Source organism: Drosophila rhopaloa, unplaced genomic scaffold (assembly GCF_018152115.1).
Source record: "Drosophila rhopaloa isolate 14029-0021.01 unplaced genomic scaffold, ASM1815211v1 contig_167, whole genome shotgun sequence".
Classification (NCBI taxonomy): Eukaryota; Metazoa; Arthropoda; class Insecta; order Diptera; family Drosophilidae; genus Drosophila; species Drosophila rhopaloa.
Window position 1 is genome coordinate 5739089 of NW_025335047.1, and position 24753 is coordinate 5763841.

Below are 24753 nucleotides of genomic sequence, written 5' to 3' on the forward strand. Positions count from 1 at the left end.
GACGGTTTCATTCAAATTCAAAGAAAACAACTATTTTATGGTGTTTTAAAAGCGCAATTTTCCAATGCGTTTATTCAATTATTAATTGCCCGGACCCGTTTGGCACAGTCCATTTGGGCCACTTAAGCTGTGCGTTACCATGTTTAAACGCTGCCATATATAATTTAAAATTGTGCAAGCTCACAAAGTTGCAGCTGGTGTAAAAGTGGCATTTACATTGAGTTGTGGATGAGAGTGTAAAAATACGATGTACATTTGTGTATTCTTATTCTTTTTGGTAGTTTAAAACATTTGAGGCATTTCTGTCGTTTGCAATTTACAAATAAATGGCTAAAAAACTATGGCTGACAAGTGAGAATACCGAATTAAAATCAACAAACTTAGAAAAAAGCTTTATGAATATTTAAGATACATGTGAGATATATCACTACGTATATATGTAAGTGTTTATGTAAATATATATATATGTGTACATATGGGTAGTGTATTATATAAACAATTTTCCTCAGGGTCCCAAAATAATAATATATATATATATTAATTTATATTAATATATTATTATTATATATTATAACTCCTTTTAAATTAAACAAACTAATACCAATCAATGTAGTTAAAGCTATCCATTTTTTGATAGGCGAACTAAAAAATGTATTTGGCGAAGATCTAACAATATGATTCAAGTATTTCACATTTTTTTGTCCATCCGGAACTATTGAATTTTTTCAAAAATAATCAATAATTGGCAGTTTCTGCGTTACTAACTAAATAAAAACCTGCATTACATGAATATGAAATATACACTTGGAATTTATTACAGACCCCGAAGATAATTGATTTAACATATAATTCAGAATTACCCATAATGTGTGTGAGAAAAATGTATAAAAAGCTAAGTCTGCAGTCTAGCGTTTTCTCATTTTTAGAAATTCGTCTCCTTAAACTCCTTGGATTGCAGTACGGGGGAAATGGCTCCACCATCGCCGATATTATTGCCAGTATCGTGATCCTCCCCACCGCCCACTGTGTAGGCCATCACAGTGGCATGATCAAGTTTTCCGGGTAGAGCTACAAAAGCGCTGCTGTCCACCACCCGCTTCCTGGCCGCCCTGTGCTGCATGCGATTCAGTTGAACCTCCCGCTTGGCGCCATCTGGTCCCGTCGACAGCTTATAGAAGAGCTCACGCTGTTCCAGGGTCTTTCTCCTGGCGGAGGTTATCATCCTAACGAAATCGATGAGCAAGTGGCAGAGCCGTCGGGCCGAAACGCAAGGCGAGAAGGTGCCGTTTATGCCGTAGCTGAGCAGATCTTCCAAACGGTACAGGGTCAGGGCATGCCTCTGAGGACCAGTCACCAAGGGCAGACCCGAAATGGACTTTGGAATGCGCTGAATGGCCACTGAAGGTGGCGGCGGCGATACAAGTCCCTGACGTGGCTCGATGAGCGTTTGCGAACGCATATATTTCGGTCGACTGGGCGCATTGCTGGGCGGACTGCCCGCCTTGGACTGACGAGCGGGTCGCGTGGGCGGCGTCGAGGGATGTAGGCGGGCATAAATCGCGGATGCACTCTTGTTCTGTCGCTTGGGAGCAAGAATCGCCGGTTTACTCTGACCTGTCGACTGAAGCTTAACATCTGGGGTCCAGGCTTCGGCAAATTTTGCCCACTACGGGATCAAAGTTATCACTGATTCCATCCGAGGTGAGAAACACTATGTCGCCGCTTTCGATGCAACTCATCGAGAAGGTCAGATTGCTCAGCTCTGGCTTGTTTCCATCTGCTGGTCCAAGGGCGCCCAAGGCGTCGCGCATGTCCCGCATGGAACTGATGTCGTGGGATGCCTGGGTCAGTTCCCGTACTCCGTGCTTCTTGGAGTACACATATCCCAGGGAATCGCCCACATTGCACGAGCAAACGACGTACTTTCCTGGTGACCCGTCCAGCGGTAGCACCACGGCAATGGTCAGCGTGGACAGGGCTCCTCCAACTTCTAGGATGCATCCGTGGCCCTCCCACAGGCTCCGCAGCAGGCTGACGAAGACCTCCTGTGTGGTGGTGGCTCGGCACTCCAGCGCCTGACCAAATACCGCCCGATCCAGATAGTCCAGACAGCCGTGGACCGCCGAACGGGCGGCCAGACGAGCTCCATCACCCCAGTTGACGCCATCTGCCATGGCCATGGCTGCTGAATCACCGCGCACCACCATTCCGTAGCAGTCTGCGATGGGATTGCCCATGGGTTCTTTGGTCAGCATGTTGGTCTCGTACAGAGACACCGAGATTCCATACGCGAAATCGCACTCCATGCGCCAATTCTCCACGCCGGCGACCACAGCAGCCGGAGCAGAGCCACCCTGGTTGCTCACAGCCTCGCGGAGCAGACGCTCCCGTTCAGAGTTGGAATCCCCGTCCGCCGTGGTCTCAGTCTTTGCATTCAACAGGTTTCTGTTGTTCTGATCACTGGTGGCTTTGCCAGCATCGGTACCACTTGAAGCCGATGCCAGATTGCCTATGCTGCTCTTGGAATTCTTGCGGGACCGCATCCCCGAAGCAGTAGTGGATCCGGATGGTTGGTCCGCATTACTCTGTCTCCGGGATCCAGTCGGTGGCCGTCCGAATTTACTGGCCAGTCGTGTGGCGTTCTGTGTGGTTGCCGAAACTGGCGGTGTACTCTTCCTAACACCATAGCAATCATCGTTCTCCTGCTGCGTATCTATGAAGTCAATGTCGTCCGCAAAGCTAGTGCTTAGATGAAGCTTGGAGCGCTTGATGCCGGTGAGTCCTTCATCTGGTCCTGTGCAGGCCGCTGTTATGGAGCAGGTTCCAGCTTCATAAGAGTCCAGCTTGAGGACGGGCATGTCTGTGGGATTCTGGCCATTATAGATCTCCGGGCCCTCCACAAACTGTCGCTGCATGCGCCTGCCGATGAGGAATGAAGGGTAAACACTTTTGAAACTACCTCCCAATTTCAGGTTTATATTTACTCACCCCTCCAGATATTTGGTGATGAAGCTGCCATCGTCATCCTCGTGCTCGCTGGCCCGCCGGCGACCCTCGCGAGGCTCCGCGATGAAGCTCAACTGGCGGAAGTAAGTGGTGACCTTCTGGCGCAGCGATGGCATCTTGAGCGAAGATGCTCCCTCCTCCTCGCCAACTGCTTTCGCCCTCCAATTAGGGTTGGCTTAATTGCCCGATATGAGGGGCTGAAAATGGATGCTGTGAAGCTGACCAGTTCGTTCACCTCATCAGCGGCAATTGTTGAGGGAGTTGAGTCACTCCAACCGACTCCAGCCTCCAACCCTGCAATAAGAGTTTAATTTAGAGCTTCATTTAATTATCAATAAATTATGCAATTAAATGGGCAAGAGCAAACACGAAGAGAATGGTAAGCAAATTGCAGTGGCAGCCGCATAACTGACATCATGCCCCCCATAAACCGCCTGCCCCTAATGACGGGATGTTCTTTTTAGTTGCCGCAGGCTCTGCATCCTTCCTCTGGCCACACAAAACCCTTCGCTCATCAGGAACAGCCCGTCCAGGGAGAAAGCCAACCCTGAATGGGCTTTCAGTCAACTCATTGCGAATGCAGGACACAGAAATCCCATCCTTCTTTCGGGCTTCGGATGACATAGCTTTTAGCAGAGCTCTCCGCATGTGTGCTCAACCAGTGATGCCAATTTATCGCTTTGGCAAAGAAATTTTGAATTGTTTATCCCTGTATTCGGATTACCCAAAAAAAAACTTTTTAAATGTTTATATCGTTTAGATTATGTATTTGTTACTAAGTCGAGAAAACTTAAGTTGTTCCTTACGACTCACTAAAGTCAAATCCTATGATATGAAATTCTTTATTTTTTTAACTCAAATTACATATATTTGCTTTAGAAAATGGTTTACATGGAGATTATTTAAGAACTAATTTAGTTGACATCGAATATAAAAAATTACAAACATTTAAAACCAACTTATATAGAAATTTTACACTTAACATAGTGTGCTTGGCTGAACCTATCCCAACTCTTTCCGGGCTGGTAAGTAAGTCGAGGAAATATTTTTGATGATTTCATGCCATTTTCATGCCATTTATTACCAAGTTTCAGTTGTGTTGTTAAAAGGTGGCCCACAACTGGACTTCCGGAGCCCATAACTTTACCAAATTTTATCCGATTTGGAAGTGGCATATCTCCTAAGACTCGTAATTTGATCCTCAAAACATCTGCATTCAAAATTTTAATTTTAACGTTGGTTATATTTTTGACCCATTTTCATGTCATTTATTACCAAGTTTCCGATGTGTTGTTAAAAGGTGTCCCACAACTGGACTTCCGAAGCCCATAACTTTACCAAATTTTATCCGATTTGGAAGTGGCATATCTCCTAAGACTCGTAATTTGATTCCCAAAAAATCTGCATTCAAAATTTTCATTTTAACGTTGGTCATATTTTTGACCCATTTTCATGTCATTTATTACCAAGTTTCCGATGTGTTGTTAAAAGGTGTCCCACAACTGGACTTCCGGAGCCCATAACATTACCAAATTGTATCCGATTTGGAAGTGGCATATCTCCTAAGACTCGTAATTTGATTCCCAAAAAATCTGCATTCAAAATTTTCATTTTAACGTTGGTCATATTTTTGACCCATTTTCATGTCATTTATATCCAAGTTTCCGATGTGTTGTTAAAAGGTGACCCACAACTGGACTTCCGGAGCCCATAACTAAACCAAATTTAATCCGATTTGGAAGTGGCATATCTCCTAAGAATCGTAATTTGATTCCAAAAAATCTGCATTCAAAATATTCATTTTAACGTTGGTCCAATTTTTGACCCATTTTCATGTCATTTATTTCCAAGTTTCCGATGTGTTGTTAAAAGGTGGCCCACAACTGGACTTCCGAAGCCCATAACTTTACCAAATTTTATCCGATTTCAAAGTGGCATATCTCATAAGACTCGTAATTTGATTCTCAAAAAATCTGCATTCAAAATTTTCATTTAACGTTGGTCCAATTTTTGACCCATTTTCATGTCATTTATTTCCAGGTTTCCGATGTGTTGTTAAAAGGTGGCCCAAAACTGGACTTCCGGAGCCCATAACATTACCAAATTTTATCCGATTTGGAAGTGGCATATCTCCTAAGACTCGTAATTTGATTCCCAAAAAATCTGCATTCAAAATTTTCATTTTAACGTTGGTCATATTTTTGACCCATTTTCATGTCATTTATTACCTAGTTTCCGATGTGTTGTTAAAAGGTGGCCCACAACTGGACTTCCGGAGCCCATAACATTACCAAATTTTATCCGATTTGGAAGTGGCATATCTCATAAGACTCGTAATTTGATTCTCAAAAAATCTGCATTCAAAATTTTCATTTTAACGTTGGTCCAATTTTTGACCCATTTTCATGTCATTTATTTCCAGGTTTCCGATGTGTTGTTAAAAGGTGGCCCACAACTGGACTTCCGGAGCCCATAACTAAACCAAATTTAATCCGATTTGGAAGTGGCATATCTCCTAAGACTCGTAATTTGATTCTCAAAAAATCTGCATTCAAAATTTTCATTTTAACGTTGGTCATATTTTTGACACATTTTCATGTCATTTATTTCCAAGTTTCCGATGTGTTGTTAAAAGGTGGCCCAAAACTGGACTGCCGGAGCCCATAACTTTACCAAATTTTATCCGATTTGGAAGTGGCATATCTCCTAAGACTCGTAATTTGATCCTCAAAAAATCTGCATTCAAAATTTTCATTTTAACGTTGGTCATATTTTTGACCCATTTTCATGTCATTTATTTCCAAATTTCCGATGTGTTGTTAAAAGGTGGCCCACAACTGGACTTCCGAAGCCCATAACTTTACCAAATTTCATCCGATTTGGAAGTGGCATATCTCCTAAGACTCGTAATTTGATTCTCAAAAAATCTGCATTCAAAATTTTCATTTTAACGTTGGTCATATTTTTGACCCATTTTCATGTCATTTATTTCCAAATTTCCGATGTGTTGTTAAAAGGTGGCCCACATCTCTGACTTCCGAGCCCATAACTTTACCAAATTTTATCCGATTTGGAAGTGGCATATCTCCTAAGACTCGTAATTTGATCCTCAAAAAATCTGCATTCAAAATTTTCATTTTAACGTTGGTCATATTTTTGACCCATTTTCATGTCATTTATTTCCAAATTTCCGATGTGTTGTTAAAAGGTGGCCCACAACTGGACTTCCGAAGCCCATAACTTTACCAAATTTTATCCGATTTGGAAGTGGCATATCTCCTAAGACTCGTAATTTGATTCTCAAAAAATCTGCATTCAAAATTTTCATTTTAACGTTGGTCATATTTTTGACCCATTTTCATGTCATTTATTTCCAAATTTCCGATGTGTTGTTAAAAGGTGGCCCACATCTGGACTTCCGGAGCCCATAACTTTACCAAATATTATCCGATTTGGAAGTGGCATATCTCTTAAGACTCGTAATTTGGTTCTCAAAAAATCTGCATTCAAAATTTTCATTTTAACGTTGGTCATATTTTTTACCCATTTTCATGTCATTTATTACCAAGTTTCCGATGTGTTGTTAAAAGGTGGCCCACAACTGGACTTCCGGAGCCCATAACTTTACCATATTTTATCCGATTTGGAAGTGGCATATATCCTAAGACTCGTAATTTGATTCTCAAAAAATCTGCATTCAAATTTTTTTTGTGGCCCACAACTGGACTTCCGAAGCCCATAACTTTACCAAATTTTATCCGATTTCAAAGTGGCGTATCTCGTAATTTGTTGCCACTTCTATACACATTTGGTACATTTGTAAGAAAACTGGTAGGTGTTACCGAGTTAGTACACTTTTTTCCACAGCTTCATCAAAAATTGTATTTTTTGTCTTTTCATGAAATTTGGGGCAGCATTAAAAAAAAAAGCGGAAAAAAAGCCAACTGCTTTTTAAAAAATCCAGAATTCCCGCTACCCGCGATTCCCAAATTTTTCGCGCATTTCGACTTTGAAAAAAGCCTGATTTGACGGGAAACAACTAAATTGGCAGCACTGAATCCAACTGCCTGGGGTGACCTGCAACTCCGGCAGATGTTGAGTTTCCAAATTCTGACAGCTTCAAGTTCTGTTTCACCGGAAAGATGATATCATACGGGGGAGAAGAAAAGGGATGAGAAGTATGCTGGAATAAAACACTTCAGGTAGGAGGGTATATTATCTAACTCTCCGCCACCGTAGACGATTTTTAATTGCCGTATTAAAACATTCAACTACCTCATCTATCGTCGTAGACAATGCATCACCACTACAATCTTTTCTCGGCGAGATTACAATGGATTGCAAACCCAACAAATGCTAATCTTCAACAGCAATTGCTGTCGAGATGCTTTTCTTTAAACGCTGTACACAAAACGATTTATATAAATGATAAACAACAACAAAAGTCGGCACTTAAAGTAGTTTTGAAGACGGGGGCAATTATTAAAGAAGGCTCGTGTGTTGTTGCTAAAATTTCACAAATACTTGAAAAGTTTAAATAGAAATAAACACACATTCAACCTCTTTAATTTATGGCATGAGCACTTTAAGTGACAAATGAGTCGTCCATTCAAAACAATGCCGATCAACGGTGAATAGTGTGGGATGAAGCGCCTTTCTACGCGCTTTTCATATATGGCACTTAATGGCACACGAAAATCACTCAAACCTTGAACCAATTGTTCTTTTGATCGAGTTTCACTGAACTTGGACTTTACTCACGAATCAATCAGAGGGTAATGTAATTCAATTGAAATCTGATGGCCACAAGATGTGCGATTTCTTGGCAATTGTTGGGCACTGATCTGATTGCCACCACACCCGCATTCCTTGTGGCCAAGCATTAAAATCAAATTAACCCAAATAACCATCATGTGAGGGAGGGGAGCTATGGTAAGCCATTACCATATCCACTTTTCCAAGATACAAATCAAATGAATTGAAAAGTCAGACCCGAGACAAATATGTTTTGTGGGTGGAGAGTGCGGGTATAGAGTGTATAGAGTGCAGCTGTGGTTATATATCTCCCTGTGGGTGCATTGAGGCGCAACCGGCTGTGTGCACTCGATGCCGGTCCGTGGCAATCAATCCGGATGATTGAAAAGCCCACCTCCACACCGCAGCAAAACAATTCAATTTGGCCGCAACAATGTGCAATTTGCGATTAAATGTGCAGCCAAAGAGATTACAACTGCACCACAAGAGCCAATGTTCAAGCTCAGCCGCAAGCGTTTTGTAGTCATCATCTGCCACTGCTCCAATTTCTTACAGCCAGCTCTTTGCGCATCCACGTCAATCAGAGTCAACATCAAGATCATCATCACTTGACACACAAAGGGCATCTGACTGTGACTTACTGGCTTCTCAATTCGCTGAGCTCATTCCGCTGATGAGATGCCATTGTGGGTGCTCACATAATATTTAAGATCTGGCTATTGTCCACCTGACAGCACGTGCCGGTAAGATGTATAGATTATAAAGAAAACTGTATACCAATTTGGAAACGTAGATTCATGGAAATTTGAAAATTTTACTTGGAACACACCGGAAATTAAATTTTCTTCCGACGAAATTCTGAAAAGATCTTTATTGCAGTGAACTTGCTATTAATGAACTACATTTTATTATGGGTTTACTATTTATAGAAACAAATTATTGAAAGATAAAGACGTCAAAATTAAGTAGAGGTGTATGCATCCACTCCATTGACTAGTTACGCAGTTAATTTACTCTATGTGAACTATTATTAATCTAAAATTGCATTTTTATATGTAATAATATTTATCAAATGATTTATGACATTAAAAACACTCCCCCAAAATCAACAAACAGTTTCTGAGGCGTGTGCCGCAATCAATCGACACTTTTCGATGCGATTTCGGGACCATCGAAATTTTCAGCACTCGAAACTAATCAAGCGTGGAAATGTGGAAATCGTAACGAGGCAGTGTGAGATCATTGTGCAAGATCTGGGCGGGGCGGTGTATAGTAGTGTATAAAGGCAACTGTGTAAATATTATCGGATGTGGCACAGATCTCGTGAGTCGTTCGAAATTTGTTTATGCTCAAAAACCAAAATAAACCATTCGGGCTTCCTCCAAATATAAATAGTTGCGCTGGCCTGTATTATTAGCTGCCACCCATTGAATGTCTGAGAGCATTCTGCGGTTGTTGCTTGAAAGATTTATTTGGCGCGGCTTCAAAACGCATTTCCTGCCGACTTCCAAAACATTTATTTTTTGTGAGTTAATCAGATGTGCGGAATTTCTGTTTACCCACTGGGTTAATTAGATGTGTAGGTTTCTCTGCTCCCCAGAGAGATTCTTTTATGTTCGTCTGGCTTTGTGCATATTAAAATGTGTGTGGATTTGAGAGGGAGACGTGCTAAGGCCCAAAGTAAACAAGACTTCTGGGGAGGTCTGAGCTCAAACCAAATGCAAACACACCCATGACTAGCTGACTTTGGATGCACTTGAAACTTTTTGAAAGCCACGACGAAGTGACAACAAGTTGTCTGCAGATTATGTGCTATATACTGTGGAATCTCAAGGTGCAGTTGGTGGGCCAAAGCCAAAGCCAAAGCCAAAGCCAAAGCCTTAGCCCAAGTCAAGTGCAGCTGCTCCAAGCCGTTTTTGTGTGCTTCTGTTTGGGACCAGACAACAAAAAACAAGAAGCTATAAAAGCAGAGACACGAAAGTGAAAATTTGTTGCATTCATTGCGTGTTTTCTTCAAAAGAAAGTTGAAGGCCGTAGCTGAAGATGAAATAGAGCCGTTCGCTTGTTTATGAGCTGCCAAATATTTCAAACACATTTATCTTATTTTTGCCGGGAATTTAAGTGGTAATTAATGGTTTCAGTAAATCCGTAAAAAGCTGCACTCTAATGATATTGTTTGTAGTTTCACTCTAATATTTTAAAATCGATATGCCAAATTAGTACATTGCGAAAATTCATGCTAACATAACGCTCAGAAATGTATATATCATTATTGGAATAAAACCGGTTCTATTAACCACAGACCCGGAGTCAAGTGCCGATGCAACCGCAGTCACGGCAATCTTGGAAAAAGAAATACAAGCTTAATTTTCATTTCCTCATTTGCAATCTTTTTTCCATTCCAGTCCAGGCTTATCAAGACGTATGAAAATGAAATATTAAGTAGCAAATGCATTAAGCTATATGAGTGGCTGCAATTTACATGCATATAGATGGTAGGAAATTTTTCCCAAACTCAAATTCCATGTGTTCCATGCAATAAACTGAAAAGCTTTTGGCCCAAACCATCCCCCAGTATTTAAACAGGTGTTGACTCATTGGACAAGCTGTCAGCTGCATAAATAATGCATTAGACCCGCCCCAAAACAGAAAATACCCCATTGAGTCAAGTGGGGCCGAAAGGGCCGGGGGCTTAATTAAAATCTGGCAATTAAAATTTGTACATAATGTAAGCCGCACGAAAACAATCACAAAGGAGTTCCTTCACCTCGACATGGCATCGTATACATAGCTACATATATTGCATGACATATGGGGAAACAATGGAGAGGGAAGGGGTCTCTTCCCGGTTCCCGAAACATTTCTTATAAATTGCCACCTAATTGGCGTGTATTGCTGTACGTGGTACGCCTCATTTCCTGTTGCAACAATTTGCATTAATGGGGCCTTTCCTCAGTTTCACTACCGAATCTCCCCCAACTCCCCAATCTATTACTGCAACTGCCTCTGAGTCTTATTCAATTGACAGCGCGATGAAATGGAAAGTTAAGATCCCTTTGGGGGTTGAATGTATGTCAAAAGTTGAGAAACATCCTTTGTTTTATGTGCCCTCCATGTGCATTCACACTTTCCAGCAGGATTCACTTAAGACCACCCAATCCTACTACCCAGTTTTCCGCACTGCATTTCCGCTTGCATGTTTTCCCCTGTTTTTGCCGCTTTTGGGGTCGCGCTACTTGGCCCGGTTTTTAGCCACGAAAAAAACTATATTCGAAGAACTTGCCACAAGCCGAGTACAATAAACCAAATGTGGGGCAAGGCGAGAATTTGGGCTTAGAAAACCGATATCAAAGGAGTGCCCATCAGGTCTATTGTTTTGGGTTAAGTATAGAAGAAAGGGTAAATTACTTTTTGGGTTTCGAGCACTTAGCTCTCCTCAATCAGCAATCTCTTAATTGCTTTTATTCTACAAATAGCGTAACCCTTTAATATTATGGTTTTTAAATCCATATAAATTAGAAAAAATTCCTCCTGATGTATTTGACTAATTGTTTGTTGTTTGATTTCGCAAACATCTGTCTGAATTTATAATAACATCTGGATCCACCAACTATCCAAACACACATTTGGCAAGCCCACAATACAATTTGCATAAATTGAATTGAAGTCGTTACATGCCAGCCAGGTAGCGACAGCTGTCGTCGATTTATGTAGGACTTATATACGACTAATCCTGCATGAATAAATTAAATGGGAAGCCTCAACTAAGACTGTCTGGCTTGGGATTGGTCTTGGGTTTGGCCTTTGGTTAAGACTTGTTGTCAGGCATACAAATAAGCCGTATCAAACTCCTGTGGGCTGGGGGCACTCTATGCAAATCTAGAAAACCAGTAACCAGTTGGTGTAGGACGACAAGGGGACGGGTTTTTTGAAGCAGGAACCGGGCACTCAACTCACATATTAAATTAAATGTTGATGACGACAAAGACAATTCAAACGAAGTCAAGGCCCGGGCCAAAGAACTGTGGCAAACAAAGAAACACCAACTTCTCGACTGCCCCGCAGCAATTGAGCAACCAACGAGCCACTTTGTCTGCCCCTGATACCCCGTCCACATCCCAGCCCCTGTCCACCCATGAAATCTTTACCCCTCCTCGAGCTACCTTCAGATAATATTGCAGTCTTGGGTGTCAAATGACTGACCACCGACGGACGTCTCAGTGCTCCAATCGCTGGGTTTATTCAGGGACAGCAAACAATTAGGGGAGTGGACACTGTCAATTAAACGATTGTTTAGCTTTACTAGTTATAAATTACCAAAATGTATAGAAAGTATGTAGATAACGAAATACCAAAGAAAATTAATTAAGACCACACAAATCGAATTTTACGGGAGCCTTCTATTGTTCTTAACATTTTCATTTGATAAGATACATATCTACAATAAGTGTGCACTAACTTATTGAATGCCAAATCGTTCCTTCATTCTCTAAAAGTCTTACAAATCGCAGTTAGATTACTTTACTTTTCTTTACAATCTATTTCATAAACAAACCTTTTAATGTCGTTTACTTGGAAGAAAAGGAGACAATTTTATTTTAGAAATAGGTCCGTCCAAATAAGCTTTTACTGTTTGAGACGGGTTTAGTGACCGATTGGCTGTCAGACCCTCTCACCACCCACTCCCCCCTCTTCCATTTCTAGTTTAAATTTGAATTTTATTCCGTTTCGTGAGGTGGCCAAGCGATTTGGTGGTTCGCTTAGTCATGTCACTCGGCTGACTAATCATTGGAGACGGCGTGTGCTTGTCGAGAAACCTAAAACCCCAGAAATACCCCCTTCTAATCCGACTTCTCTTACCGTAACCCCCAAAACTTCGATCAGCTGCAAATTTAATGAACTTTTGCTGCTGTTGACTTTGCTGATTAATTGGAAAATGCTATTTATTTTTATGTGGCTGGTCTAACGCCAGTGGATGCCTTTCATCAAAGAGAAAGAGTTCTATAAATGTTCACCGGCAAATTGGTTTTAATGAGCCGGAAACTTTTTCAGTCGAGCTTGGATTTTTGTGGGTTTTCAAACAGAAGGAGAAGCCACTTATTGCCCCTGGTTGGTTTTAAATAAACATTGAAATCCCATACTAAGACAACTTCTTCAGTCGGTGGCTAATGCATTATAGAAGAATGAACTCTTTCAGGCACGGCCGAGCAAACAAACTTCAACTTGCCCGGACCAACTGCGTCATAAAAGAGCCATCGGCAGCGCCATTCGTGCTTCCACCGAGACAACAAAGGATAGTGGACGAAGGAAAAAGGAGGCGGCGCTGGGAAACCCGCCAGTTGTGGATGGAGTCCAGACAGAACAACTTCATGCGACCCCATCCCCTGGGAAAAAGCCAGACGGCAGCCAGGAGTCTGTGTGCCGGCTCCTCGGCTGCTCGAAATAAAAAGAAACCGGCAAAAAATGTAAAATGGAGAAACAAAATATTTTCCCAATGTGCATGCATAGTTCAAAGTTAGTTGCTAGGAGAACTACACCACCAGCATCACCAACTCCACCACATTCTCCACTACTTACAAGAGTTGTGAAAATTCTCTGGTTGCCAAGCGAAAGTGATTGAATTCTTGGGGATTTTTGATATGCTTAAGTGTTGAAGTTTCCCAAATAAATAAAAGCAGAATCAAAAGTTTGCTAGGGAATGGGAAGATTTGCAATGTATTAAGAAAAGGATATGTTAAAAGTTTTGTAAATAAAAGATTGACGATGATGTGTGATACTATGAAAATGTGTTTTGCTCTAGAGAAGTGAATTCAAATCTAACTAAAGTTACATTTTATATAAAAAAATTCTTTATATAAAAGATTGATGATGATTTATTAGGCAAATAATGATATTTCCTCATACATATGTATGCGTATGCTTTAAGCAGCTTAAGCTGAAAATGTACTATATTATAAGATTAAAAAAATTATTTTGCAAGTACAAAACATATTTGTTGGGAAGCCCTTAACCTTGGGCATTAAGTCACCCTTAAGATGAGTCATTATTTTATGCGTTCTTCTTTCCGAATGGTTTCACCACCAATCCTGACAACTTAAATATAAATCCCAGATTTCCTGAAAATTATGTTCTATATTTTCCTACTCTATTATAACTAAAAATCTAATCATCGATAAATTGTTGCTTCAATTGCTGTTAAAATTTCTAAGGTCCAAATCGCAAATAGAAACGTAGATAAGTTATCTTAAAAACTAATTTGTTTATTAATATGGCTGTTATACTGAAAATGGTAAGCAAACTGATGCAATCTCTTTGGAAGTGTGTGTGCTAGGTAATCCCCGTACTCTGTTGGAAATCACCCCAAATAAAAGCTAGGCTTGGATAATCTTAGATGCGTTATCTAGATATTGTTTACCACGTGCATCCAGACTAGACCCTGGACTCTAAGTTCAGTTCCCCCAAAATATGTGACCGAGTTGTTCCCTTTAATTTACAGTTTATATCCGGCATGTTTTCCCCCGTTTTATTTTTGCCGCAGTTTGCGCAAGAAGTTGTGAAAAGGGCAGAACGAGTTGAAAGTTCCCATTGGCATGCCCAATCCCACCCATCCAATTCCTATTTCGCCTCCCGTTTTCCCCCTTTCTCCTATTCCCTGCCAGGCGCCATCACGTGTCGGGTTTTCTCCAAGGTATTGGGCTTCGTGGAGAATCGATTTTGTGGCCTGACGAGCATGTTATCCTTGGAGTGAGTGCTTTTGGCTTGTTTTAGGACATCAGCATGGCCCATAGAAATTGCCTGCTGCATGTCCAATGCTCAAAGTAAAAATATGCTATGTATACTGAGAGAAAAAGTGGAATTCTGTATTCATAGAATTTTATTGATTAATTTTTTTCCATCGAATAAGTTGATTTTAACTGGGCAAATATCTTTAAAATAAATAAATAAAAACAACTTGACCTTAAAAACGAACTTCAATAAATATTAGTTCTTCTACTTATGTCATTTCTAAATGAACAACTTTATACGTTTATACTTTTATATATAACATAACATAATGTGATTATAGGGGTCCTAAAACTTTAATATAAAAGAAAAATAGTTTAAAAATGTAGTTACATTTTTGGGGATGCAAATATAAAATATATAAACTAATTTTTCTTAGTGTTTGAGTAAGTATGAGTGCGAAAGAGAAAAAGGAAGCTTCCATCATATGCAACTGAAGTTGGCAGGCAAAAGGTAAAAAAAAAATGAATGACTGACATTATAAGTGGAAAAGTTTTAGCCTTATTTTTTTACTGCGTCAAAATCAACTTCCTGGCTTAATCACCGAAGTGCAATAAATTAGCAAATGCTCCCAATTTAATAATTATCGCTATTTTTCGCAGTCATTCATATTACTTAGTTTATAATTATATAGGTAACGAAGCGATTAAATACGCCAAACGAAAAACAACACCAGTTATTAGCACAGTTTCGAAATACGATAAAGCTTGAAAACCGGTTATTGCATTAACGAAAGCTGACTTTTTTGTAATGAATGTTGTTGTTGGAGCAGCTGAGATTTTGCAGCTGCCCGTGAAGTTGAAAACGAAAATAAAACAAACGACAGGTGAATCAACAAAGAGATACAACCACCCACCCCACCAACATTTTGATGGTGAAAAAAGGAGAATAAAGACGTAAGCCCAGTTGGATGGAAAAATCAAGGCAACACACACGGAAACAAAAGCACAAAACAAAAGGGGACAAAAACAAGCCGAAGGCGGCAAAACTTTTAGGGGCCACGAAAAACCAAAAAATCAATAGAACTTTGAAAATGATATGCGTTAACTTACAACAATTGTGTCTCTGTATCGGCTCCCCTGTATTTCCTGCTTTCCTTTTCTTTTCTGGGTTGTTTTCTTATCGCTGCTTTACATATGTTGGCGCCACTCGCAATGTAATGTACATAAGTGCGTGCGTTCCGTTGGTGGTGTGTATAAATATTTAACAATTCCGAGGGGGGTTGAGTCCAACACTTTGCCGTACTGAATGAAATTTAGGCTAAATATTATCTCTAATCGCGTTGCACAGGTCAGTATATGTACTGCACTTTGAGTTTGATTGGTTGCCAACTAGATTCACTACGAAATCGAATGGGTTTACTATCGTTTATTTCGTTCACTTACGCGCGGACCGAACGTCTTTGCTCCGCTGTTAAGCTCGAAATGAGAATTTTAAATTTACGTTCTCGTAACAGAAATGTTAAAGAGGGAGGTTTGCTTGCAACTGATGGAAATACCTTAACGCTTAGCCGCCGTGGAAAAAATACCGTGATCACACTAGACTGCAACAGTGACACTATCGTTCATTAAAATGTCTAGCGCCACAAGCAGATTATGTCAATTTAACCGAATAATAAATCGTAAATTTTTATTTCTCCAGTTAAAGTTGCTTTAATATATTTTTTGATGTAGTATTTAGCGGAAACGGATTTCTGTACAATACACAGTGTAAATACAATATTATAGCTTATGGTTCCTGAAGCCAAGTTGGCAGGCCACTCTAAGTATATTTTTTTGGTATATTTTGGCGAGCATAACGGCATGTTCGAGCGCCCGCAGTGCGGCCACATTGTCGAATTTATTCAGCATTTTTATTGGCGATATTCGTTTTACTGTGATTAAATATATTAAAAACGACAATCAATTGGTTTTTACTTTAAAAGCAATAGCTTAAATCAAGGAACAAGTAAGTTTGAGCACAATTTTTACAAGTTAAGCGCGGAGGCAGGCTTAAGCACACCAGCACACAAACGCAGCCAAAACAGCGACACGCGAATTTGCGAATTTCGTTTTGGCCCGTTTTGTGTTGTTGTTTCTCTTGATGCCATGTTTTTTGTGCTAAACATTAATTAATTTCTGTTTCGCTATAAATATGCGAAACGTGCGCTAACTAAGTGGCCAATTGCGCTTTTGTGCCGGTGTTGGTTTAGTATTGGTGTTGGTGTTCATGTGTGTGTGTTTGTTGGCGCGGGCGAATGGCGGGCAATCGCACACACTTGCATACTTTTTTTTGCAAAGCGTTTATGCGACATTCGTTTTGATCGTGTTTTTAATAGCTATTGCCTAAAGTGATTATCGGAATTGTTTATACGCACGACATATTTGCAAACACAATTTGTGCCTAAAGAAGTTTGTGGAAACTGCAGTTTTCTGATAATATCTTTTTATAGTTGCACTTAGCCATGTTTTTGAAGTTCAAATAGATGCAATTTTACAACTTTGAGGTATATTTTCGTTAAATCCCTGAAGATAGCAAGTTTCGGCTTTGGTAGACCGAAATCCACAAATATTATATGCATAGAAGTTGCACGGTGTTATTAAAGGAGTCGAAATAGATTTGTTGTACCCCACTATGTGGCATTATACATACCTCAGATATATTTTCACGAATTCTTTTCGCGATATATGCCTTCGCATGATCGCGTAAAAGAGCGAAACAGACACAACGCACACACAGGTGAATGAACCTTTTTTGCGATGTTTTGTAATCACAATTTGTTGCTGGGCCACCGAGTGAGTTGAGTGCGAATTTTGTAATTGTTTTTAGCGCGGGAAAACAAAATACACATCTGGTTTTCCCTAAGCGTTTTTCTTTCAGCATGTGTAGTTTCCTTAGCTTGGTTGTTGATCCTCGATTTCTCATTCTCAGTGCCTTTTATTTCTCCCGCAAAAGCTCGCGAAAGTGTCGCGTTTTCTCGCCAATTTTTTTGCGAGTTCATTTGCATGTTTGCTTAATTTGTTTCCACAGCAGCTCTGCAAATGTTAATGAACCTTCCCGGCTGACAAAAATTCGCAATACAATTTTTACAGAATTGAAAGCCAAATGAAATATCATAAATGTATGCCCATCGGTTATTTATAGACCACATTGGTATTTACACAAAAGAAATTTAAATTTTATCTGGATACCCACGGATGAAATTAAAATGTCAAAAAAGGAACGTCGATTTTGATCAGTATGCTTTATTTTTAAAAGGATAGTTTTTTGAACTGATAATAATTAATATATTTATTAATACTTACCAATAATAGCCCATATAAATATAAAAACACACCAAGTAAACTTTTTAAAAGAAATTATTTTCTTGTATTTAAATAAGTTGTCCTTGTTTTTGTTTGTTTTAAGGCAAAGCGTTCGCATAAAAATACAATTTTATACTTCTAGCATGCTGTTTGGTTTGTGGTGGCTTCTATACAAGTACAATACGTTTTGTAAACCATTTGTTCTAAAGCACTAGATGATCTCATTACATTATGCTTCGCGTACAATTGTACCCCTGGAGCTCTAGAAGTGCTCGTAAAGTTATACAGTTCATTATGCTGTTGTGACAAACCCTAAAATTCTACTAAACCAACTGGATGGAGGGCTATGAATCGGGGAAACTAAGCGTAAGCTGAGGCATTTCATGATTTCATCCTCTCCAAACAAGCTGTTCTATAAATGTAACAAGCAGTTATTACTTTTTTTTCTACCTGATTTTTCGTTCAGCTTTATCTCTCTATTTCTCCAGTTAGTTTGTCTAATTTTAAGCAACTGTCACGCCCTAAAATCTAGTGCTGGGCTGTATTAACGCTAGGCAAGCGAACTGTTACTAGAAAGCATTTAAAAGCCAAAGCCTTTTAAAGGAATTCCGATTCCCATTTCGCTCGTCTCGTGTAAATAAATGTCTCACATTTTACATGTTACATGCTCATGTTTCTAGGATTTGTGGAGTGTTAAGAGTCGTGTAGAATTAGAGTCAAATTGAATGTATACAAAAAGGTTTAATTGTAAATAGAGCGTGTAAATTGAATTTACAATTGGGTTAAGTTAAGATAAGTTAAGTACATCGTACAATAAGAATAAGTACAAGTTTAAGTTGTATAATTTGTGTGTGTATATATAAAGAACAAGGCAATTGAGTTTTTTAGTTTGGTACATTTCAAACATAGCTAACTAATATGAAGGTTTACATCAGGATAATGGGTGCACTTCCGAAGGCCTTAAACTTGTTACGCTTTTAATAATGCTTAGGGTTTAGTCGTATTTTGCTCAAAAATAAACAGTTTTTTCATATAAAATTATTTGAACCTTTTTTATATAATGTTCTGTGCTATAAATTCTTAAAACAACAAATTTGTACAGAACAGGTTCTTTTGAAATTAAATAACAGCCTTCCAAATTATAAAAGCTTTATAAAAACCTCAATTTTGATACCCTCGGAAGCTATCCCCAAATAAGTTGAGTAAGGGCGAAAAAACGGTTAGTTTGAAAGTGATGGCGGGACAGGGCATTGCCTATAGGATGTATTTCCCCTTGCCCCGTTGCTCCGCTTGCCGCGTCGACGAGACCGCCGCCAGGAGGAAACTGGAGCTGCCGCCACTACTGGTGCCGCCGTGGGAGTGGGTGCTCCCATAGCTGCCGTAGCTCTCGCAGCTGCCAGGACTTCCATAGCTGGCTCCGTAGACGCCGAGCGGCAAGGCGTTTAGCTAAATCATGAGCGCCGAGAACGGGTTATACCGCATGATCTTGGAGAGCAGGATCCACAGAACTGAGGTGATGGCGCACAGTACCACCCCGCCCCAACCCAGATCAAGGCTCCACGAGGTCAGGAAGATGCGTGCCCCCAGTAGCGGCTTAGCCATGATGGCCACACCTCCTGGTCGCGCCACAATCCCATCCACGGTTCCATCATAGTCGCTGTCCAGCATTGGACGTCCCTGCTGCCGCTTGAAATGGATGATCATCAGAGTGAATAGGGCAAAGAGAGCTGTATAGAAAGGCAAATTAGTTGACTGCTAATGCACCCAAAAAGGTTAAATATACTTACCCGCCAGTAAATACATCACCCCTGTGATGAGTATGGCGCTGATTTGGCGCTGGCAGACGCCGAAGGCTCCCACGAGGGCAGCACTGCCCAAAATAATGAGGCAGACCAATGAGCAGGATATGGAGAGATTTTGCATTCCTATGGAAAATAACATTTTAACATTTCATTCTGTAGGAAACCATCTACGTTATGGAGTCTTAAAATGCTTATTTCAGGTGCTATTTTACAGGGTGGTTGGGAATGAGGAGAGGATGGCAAGCGAAAGCTTAGTTGAGATGTTCATGATCAATACTGCCTAATTGAAAAGGTATAAAATCCTTTCCTAAAATTTGGAACTGGACCTGATCTACGAACAATGACAAAAATTCATCTTTTAAGCCCAGTTTAAAGTGGTGGCTACTCTGTAGGTTTTCCCCGTATAGGTACAATTTTAATCTTACTTTGTGTAGCCGCCCGTAAATTCATTGTGGCCCAGCTCAACGCTCCAATTTCCGCTCACAATCTGGGCAACTGTAAAACCAATTAGCCAATAGCACCACAGCAATTAAATCCAATGTGGGTGCATGTGTTCTGTTCCACAGGAACACCATTAAAAGTACAGCAAAATGCCAGAGTGGCAATTGCGATTTTTAGAATGCAGGCAGGAGAGAATGGGGAAGCCACACGGTGACCCATATTGGAAACTCCCAAACCCGATCCCTCTCCTTTAGTTTACTGCCATGAGCAAGCAACTCTCGCCACGACATGTTTCATCTTTGGGGACATGGAAACTGCATGGGGAGCAGAAGACCTTTATTGACAATATAGAAAACTGGAGGCAAGCTCGGTTAGCTGCTGTGGTAATTACTTTATATAGACGCTACAAGGACACTCCTTGTTCCTGTCCCAGCTTCTGGCTATTGTTGGTGTCTGGCTTTTGCTTTTGTTTTTTTATCTGATATGCTCCGGGGATTTGTGGGCGCCCACATCTTTGAGCTGCTGCAAATGGGATTTGCGGTAATGACTTGTGAAATGTGCGACAGCTTGGAGCTAAAATTTTAAGCCAAGTGAAATGAATCGAGGTGAATCAGGTTAGTGGGTGGAGCTCAAAGCTTGTGCTGGTGCGTATAAATAGAATTAAGAAGAATTTCTATAAAAAAATTAACATTCGTGGTCTTCTACATACATCGAAAGTGACGTCTAGGGCTCAACCTACGTGGGAGATTGGGTTGTGGAACAAGGGGTTGACAGTCAGGAATATAAACTTAAGATAAGTAGGGAAGTGAAGAACAAATAAATGAAAGCTTGAACTACTTGTGAGCACTACGAAATAAGCGCGGAACAAGAACTAAATTAAGAAGTCAGTAAATCTATCTCATATTCATGTTCTATTTGATATTCTCTCCCACAGATCCCTCTTTGATCACTAAAAATGTCTGCTGAAGCCGAAGCAATGGTCACAACTGCCGCCGCCGATGTGTCGTCACCCAGCAAGACAGTGGCCGTAGAGCCCGTGGCAGCTGATACAACACCGGACAATGTTCCGGCAGTGTCCACGGAGGGAACCGGCAAAGCCGAGCAGGAACGTGCCGAGAAAATACTCAAGGGCAAAGAGCTGTTCAGCCAGGGATCGCGAAACTTCTTAGTGAAGAGCTACGACGAGGCTGCCGACGAGCTAAGCCAAGTGTGCCAGCTTTACGAGGAGGTCTACGGGGAGCTGGCCGACGAGCTGGGACAGCCCCTGTTGCTGTGAGTATGACAAAACTTTAAGATTTTGATTAACAATACTCTTTATAAAAAGCTAACTGCAACCTTTACAATCCATAAATCCCGTATTAAAACTTTGATCTATTTTATTAACCCTAGCTATGCCAAGGCGCTTATTGCAATGGCCCTGGACGAGAACAAAGTTATTGACGTGCCCGATGAGGCCGCCGACGATGATGATGACGATGTAGACGACGACGAAGAAGAAAGCGCAGAGGATGGAGAGGCCAAGAAGGAAGAAGTTAAGGAGGACAAAAAAGAGGAAAAGAAAGCGACCAAGGAGGCCGCAAATGGTGCAAGCAGCACAAATGGCAAGGAGTTGGACGGCATCAAGGAGGCATCCGATGAGGCCGACTCCACCGGTGAAGCCGAGCAAGTTCAGGCCGATGAAAAGAACTCTAAGAAGGCACCCACCGGAGTTGATGAGGTCAGCAGTAGCAATGGCGGTGGAGCAGCTGCCGTCAACGATGACGAACGTCCGAGCACATCGAACGGTGAAGTCACAGCTAGTTGCTCGAACGGGGTGGGAGCCACCGGTGAGGAGGAGCCAGAGGAGGAGGAGGGAGTTAGCGGAAGTCTGCAGTTGGCCTGGGAGATCCTGGAGGCGGCTGCCCAGATCTTCACGCGTCAGGGCCTTAGTGGACTTCCATATTTGGCTGAAGTTCAGACGGAGCTGGCCAACATTGAGTTTGAGAACGGCATACTCGAGGCGGCACGTGAGGATTACGGTGAGTTATTAAGCAAATCTTACGTTTCACGTTATTTCTAATGGCCATCTTATCTTACAGAGAAAGCCTTAAAAATCCACGGCGAGCTGCCCACCAAGAACCGACGTGCTCTGGCCGAGTTGCACTATAAGATTGGACTAACTTATCTTATGCAGCAGCTGAACAAGGAAGGCGCTACTGCCCTGGGACACTCAAGCACTTTGATTGAGGAGGAAATTGCTGAGATCAAGGGCAAGGACGAGCTTAGCGAAAAGGACAAGAACAATATGCTGGATCTGGAGGAGACCAAACAGGAGATTGTGGCCAAGATACAGGAAATAGAAGAGATGCAGGCTCAGGTGGGATTTAAGCAACTAAGTTTTCGTAGATTGCAAAACTTATTCTAATTTACTTTTAGACCATTGCCGAAGTGCGAGCCGCCCTGGACAGCTACATCAAGCCAATGAGCAGCGGTGATGCAGCTGCTGCCTCCTCCTCGTCTTCGTCGTCCGCCAATGGAGCTGCCAGCTCTTCGTCGTCATCCTCCAAAAGCGCTGCGGCAGCCTCTTCTTCGGCCATCAGCAGCAGCTCGGCTAAGCCCACAGACATCACACATCTGATCAAGCGCAAGAAGCCCGAGGAGCCCAGCTCTGAGGCCGAAGCTCTGTGCTCCCCGGCCAAGCGGGCCGCCGTCTAGGGTGGACATTCCAGTTGCCCAATGGCACACCCATTCACAACCACGCCCACAACCACACCACCACACACATCAGCTACTTAAACCCACTCTCACACATTCAACTCCATTCAACTGTCCTATTCCTCAATCCTATTTATGCTATTTGTTTGCTGTTTTCTACCAAAATTCTCTGTAAGTCTGTAAGTTTACAATCACAATTAGTGCTAAGTGCGTACATAAAATAATGTTTTGTATTAAACGAAAAACGAAGAAGAAAGGCAACAAGTGTAAACAATAAATACGGGAGATTTCCCCAAGAAAGTTAGATCGGATGGTGGATCTGGAGTGGGATTCACAGTCGGGCTGCCCCAGGATACGTACTCAGATGCGGCTGCAGAGTGACCTGTGACTCACTGTGCTGCCAGTCGTTGCGCTGCTCCTCTCCGCGGGCGTTCTCCATGGAGCCGGCCAGATAGTTGACACACGGCGGAGCACCGCGCGGGAACTTGGGATTGCGCCGCAGCTCCTGCAGCTGCTGAATGGGCAGGTCGATGCACAGCGTCCAAATGCCGCCGTGCATGGGCACCAGGAACACGGAGTCGCGCCGGAAACGATGATCGGCTGCATTGAGTTGTTAACAACTGTGAGATTGAATAGGTACAAAGTTATTGGTAATGTCTCACCCCTCTTGTCCGGCTTGAGCATGGCCACCTGGTCGTCGAGTAGCCACTCCAGGTGCAGTCCTGACCGATTCGAGTAGCGATCGAGGCTATTGCGATCCCACGTAACATGCTCCCAGTGGTCGGTCATAATGGCGGCGCACAGCATGGCCGTGGCGCTGGTGGTCATCAGCAGGGTGACGAACAGGAAGAGCACCGGTGGCGGGCCCATGCAGCAACTGGAACAGCAGGCGCTGCCCGCTCCCCCGCCGCCCATTCCCATGCCCAGTCCCTCCATCTGCGAGCCCAGGGAGGTGGGTGAACCGCTACCGCTGCCCCGACGCTGGATTACCTTGGCGCAGCTGTTCTGGCGCAACAGGATGCTGTTGCTCCGCCTCAAACTTTCGACGGCCGCCGCCGCCGCTGCTGTGGTCGTGGGATTATCGAACTGCAGGGATCCTCCGACCACCGAGGAGGGGTGCTCATAAATGCTGTTGTGCCGGCTGGGTGCGAAGTAGTAGCACGTGGTCTGGCGGTTCTCGGCGGAACTCGAGGCTACTGGCTCACCGCCGGGCAGCTCCTCATTGCTGCTGGAATAGACGATGGACTGCTTGAACTGGTTGGAGTAGCAGTTCTGCTTGAAGCTCTGCTGCTGCTGCTGCTGTTGTACGTACAAGGCCTCGTAGTCGCAGTGGTGAGGATTGCGGTAGATGACTGGCCAGGAGCGCGTGGTCTTGGAGTTGTGGCTATAGCGATGGCTTGAAGTGGCTGCTGGTGCAATGGAACCGGGCTCCTCCACCAGCGGAGTCAGCTCATTGGGAGGCTCCGCCGGCTCGGGCAACTTGCTGTGCTGCTCCTGCTGCTGGGCGGAATGCTCCAGGTCCGGATCGTCCTGCTGGACGGTGGTGGCCAGCTGGCGCTGGAGCACGTTCTTGGCCGCTGCTGTACCACTGCCGCTGGCCAAGCTGAAATCCTCCTCCTCGACCAGAGTGGCCCCGCCTGGCGTGGAGAAAAGGCTGTTAGACGTCGGCGGCGACGGTTGCGAGCGACTGCGGAGCAGGGCAAAGTGCTTGGGCTGGATGGCGCCGGATGTCGGCGACGTGATGCTCACTTCCGGGACGCAGCGGGCCGTCACCTTGTACCGGCTGCCGCTGCCAACGGCGACGCCGACGTTGACCCCGACGCCAACGCCGACGCCGACGTTGCCCTTGGAGCGCATCAGTCATAAGTCGCTCGCGTCCCGCTTCTTGATCTTGTTCAGGCTCATGTGGTTCGTGGTGGTGGCGATGGTGGATTGTTGGATGTTTGCGGTTTCGGATGGATGTTGTATATTATTGCTCTGGTTGCTGA

At 42.6% G+C, this 24753-nt stretch overlaps 3 protein-coding genes across 3 annotated transcripts; 1 reads left to right on the forward strand and 2 right to left on the reverse strand.

Annotated features, from left to right (window-relative positions):
• Positions 1 to 33: 33 nt before the first annotated feature.
• LOC108045714 (PP2C-like domain-containing protein CG9801) lies at positions 34 to 15973 on the reverse strand. Its single transcript, XM_044458451.1, is given in 4 exon segments — positions 34 to 1660; positions 1662 to 2919; positions 2989 to 3300; positions 15597 to 15973. Coding segments are annotated over 3 exon segments (2130 nt in total). The 5' UTR covers positions 3123 to 3300; positions 15597 to 15973; the 3' UTR covers positions 34 to 922.
• A 376-nt stretch (positions 15974 to 16349) lies between these two features.
• Positions 16350 to 23069, forward strand: LOC108045704 (protein NASP homolog). Its single transcript, XM_017125100.2, has 5 exons — positions 16350 to 16491; positions 21006 to 21343; positions 21461 to 22089; positions 22150 to 22427; positions 22487 to 23069. Exons 2-5 carry the CDS (start codon positions 21027 to 21029, stop codon positions 22763 to 22765), a joined length of 1503 nt encoding a protein of 500 aa, XP_016980589.1. The 5' UTR covers positions 16350 to 16491; positions 21006 to 21026; the 3' UTR covers positions 22766 to 23069.
• Positions 17865 to 24714, reverse strand: LOC108045693. The gene is made up of 4 exons (XM_017125089.2): positions 23428 to 24714; positions 23126 to 23365; positions 19616 to 19753; positions 17865 to 19555 (listed from the first exon to the last, which is right to left on the reverse strand). Exons 1-4 carry the CDS (start codon positions 24620 to 24622, stop codon positions 19275 to 19277), a joined length of 1854 nt encoding a protein of 617 aa, XP_016980578.1. The 5' UTR covers positions 24623 to 24714; the 3' UTR covers positions 17865 to 19274.
• Positions 24715 to 24753: the final 39 nt, after the last annotated feature.

Coding starts and splice junctions, on each gene's coding strand:
- LOC108045704 (XM_017125100.2), top strand. CDS start 21,027: ATGTCTGCTGAAGCCGAAGCAATGGTCACAACTGCCGCCGCCGATGTG. Junction 22,090..22,149: donor GGCGGCACGTGAGGATTACG/GTGAGTTATTAA, acceptor CTTATCTTACAG/AGAAAGCCTTAAAAATCCAC. Junction 22,428..22,486: donor TAGAAGAGATGCAGGCTCAG/GTGGGATTTAAG, acceptor ATTTACTTTTAG/ACCATTGCCGAAGTGCGAGC.
- LOC108045693 (XM_017125089.2), bottom strand. CDS start 24,622: ATGCGCTCCAAGGGCAACGTCGGCGTCGGCGTTGGCGTCGGGGTCAAC. Junction 19,754..23,125: donor CACTCTGCAGCCGCATCTGA/GTACGTATCCTG, acceptor TATTTTCCATAG/GAATGCAAAATCTCTCCATA. Junction 19,556..19,615: donor GGTGATGTATTTACTGGCGG/GTAAGTATATTT, acceptor CTTTCTATACAG/CTCTCTTTGCCCTATTCACT.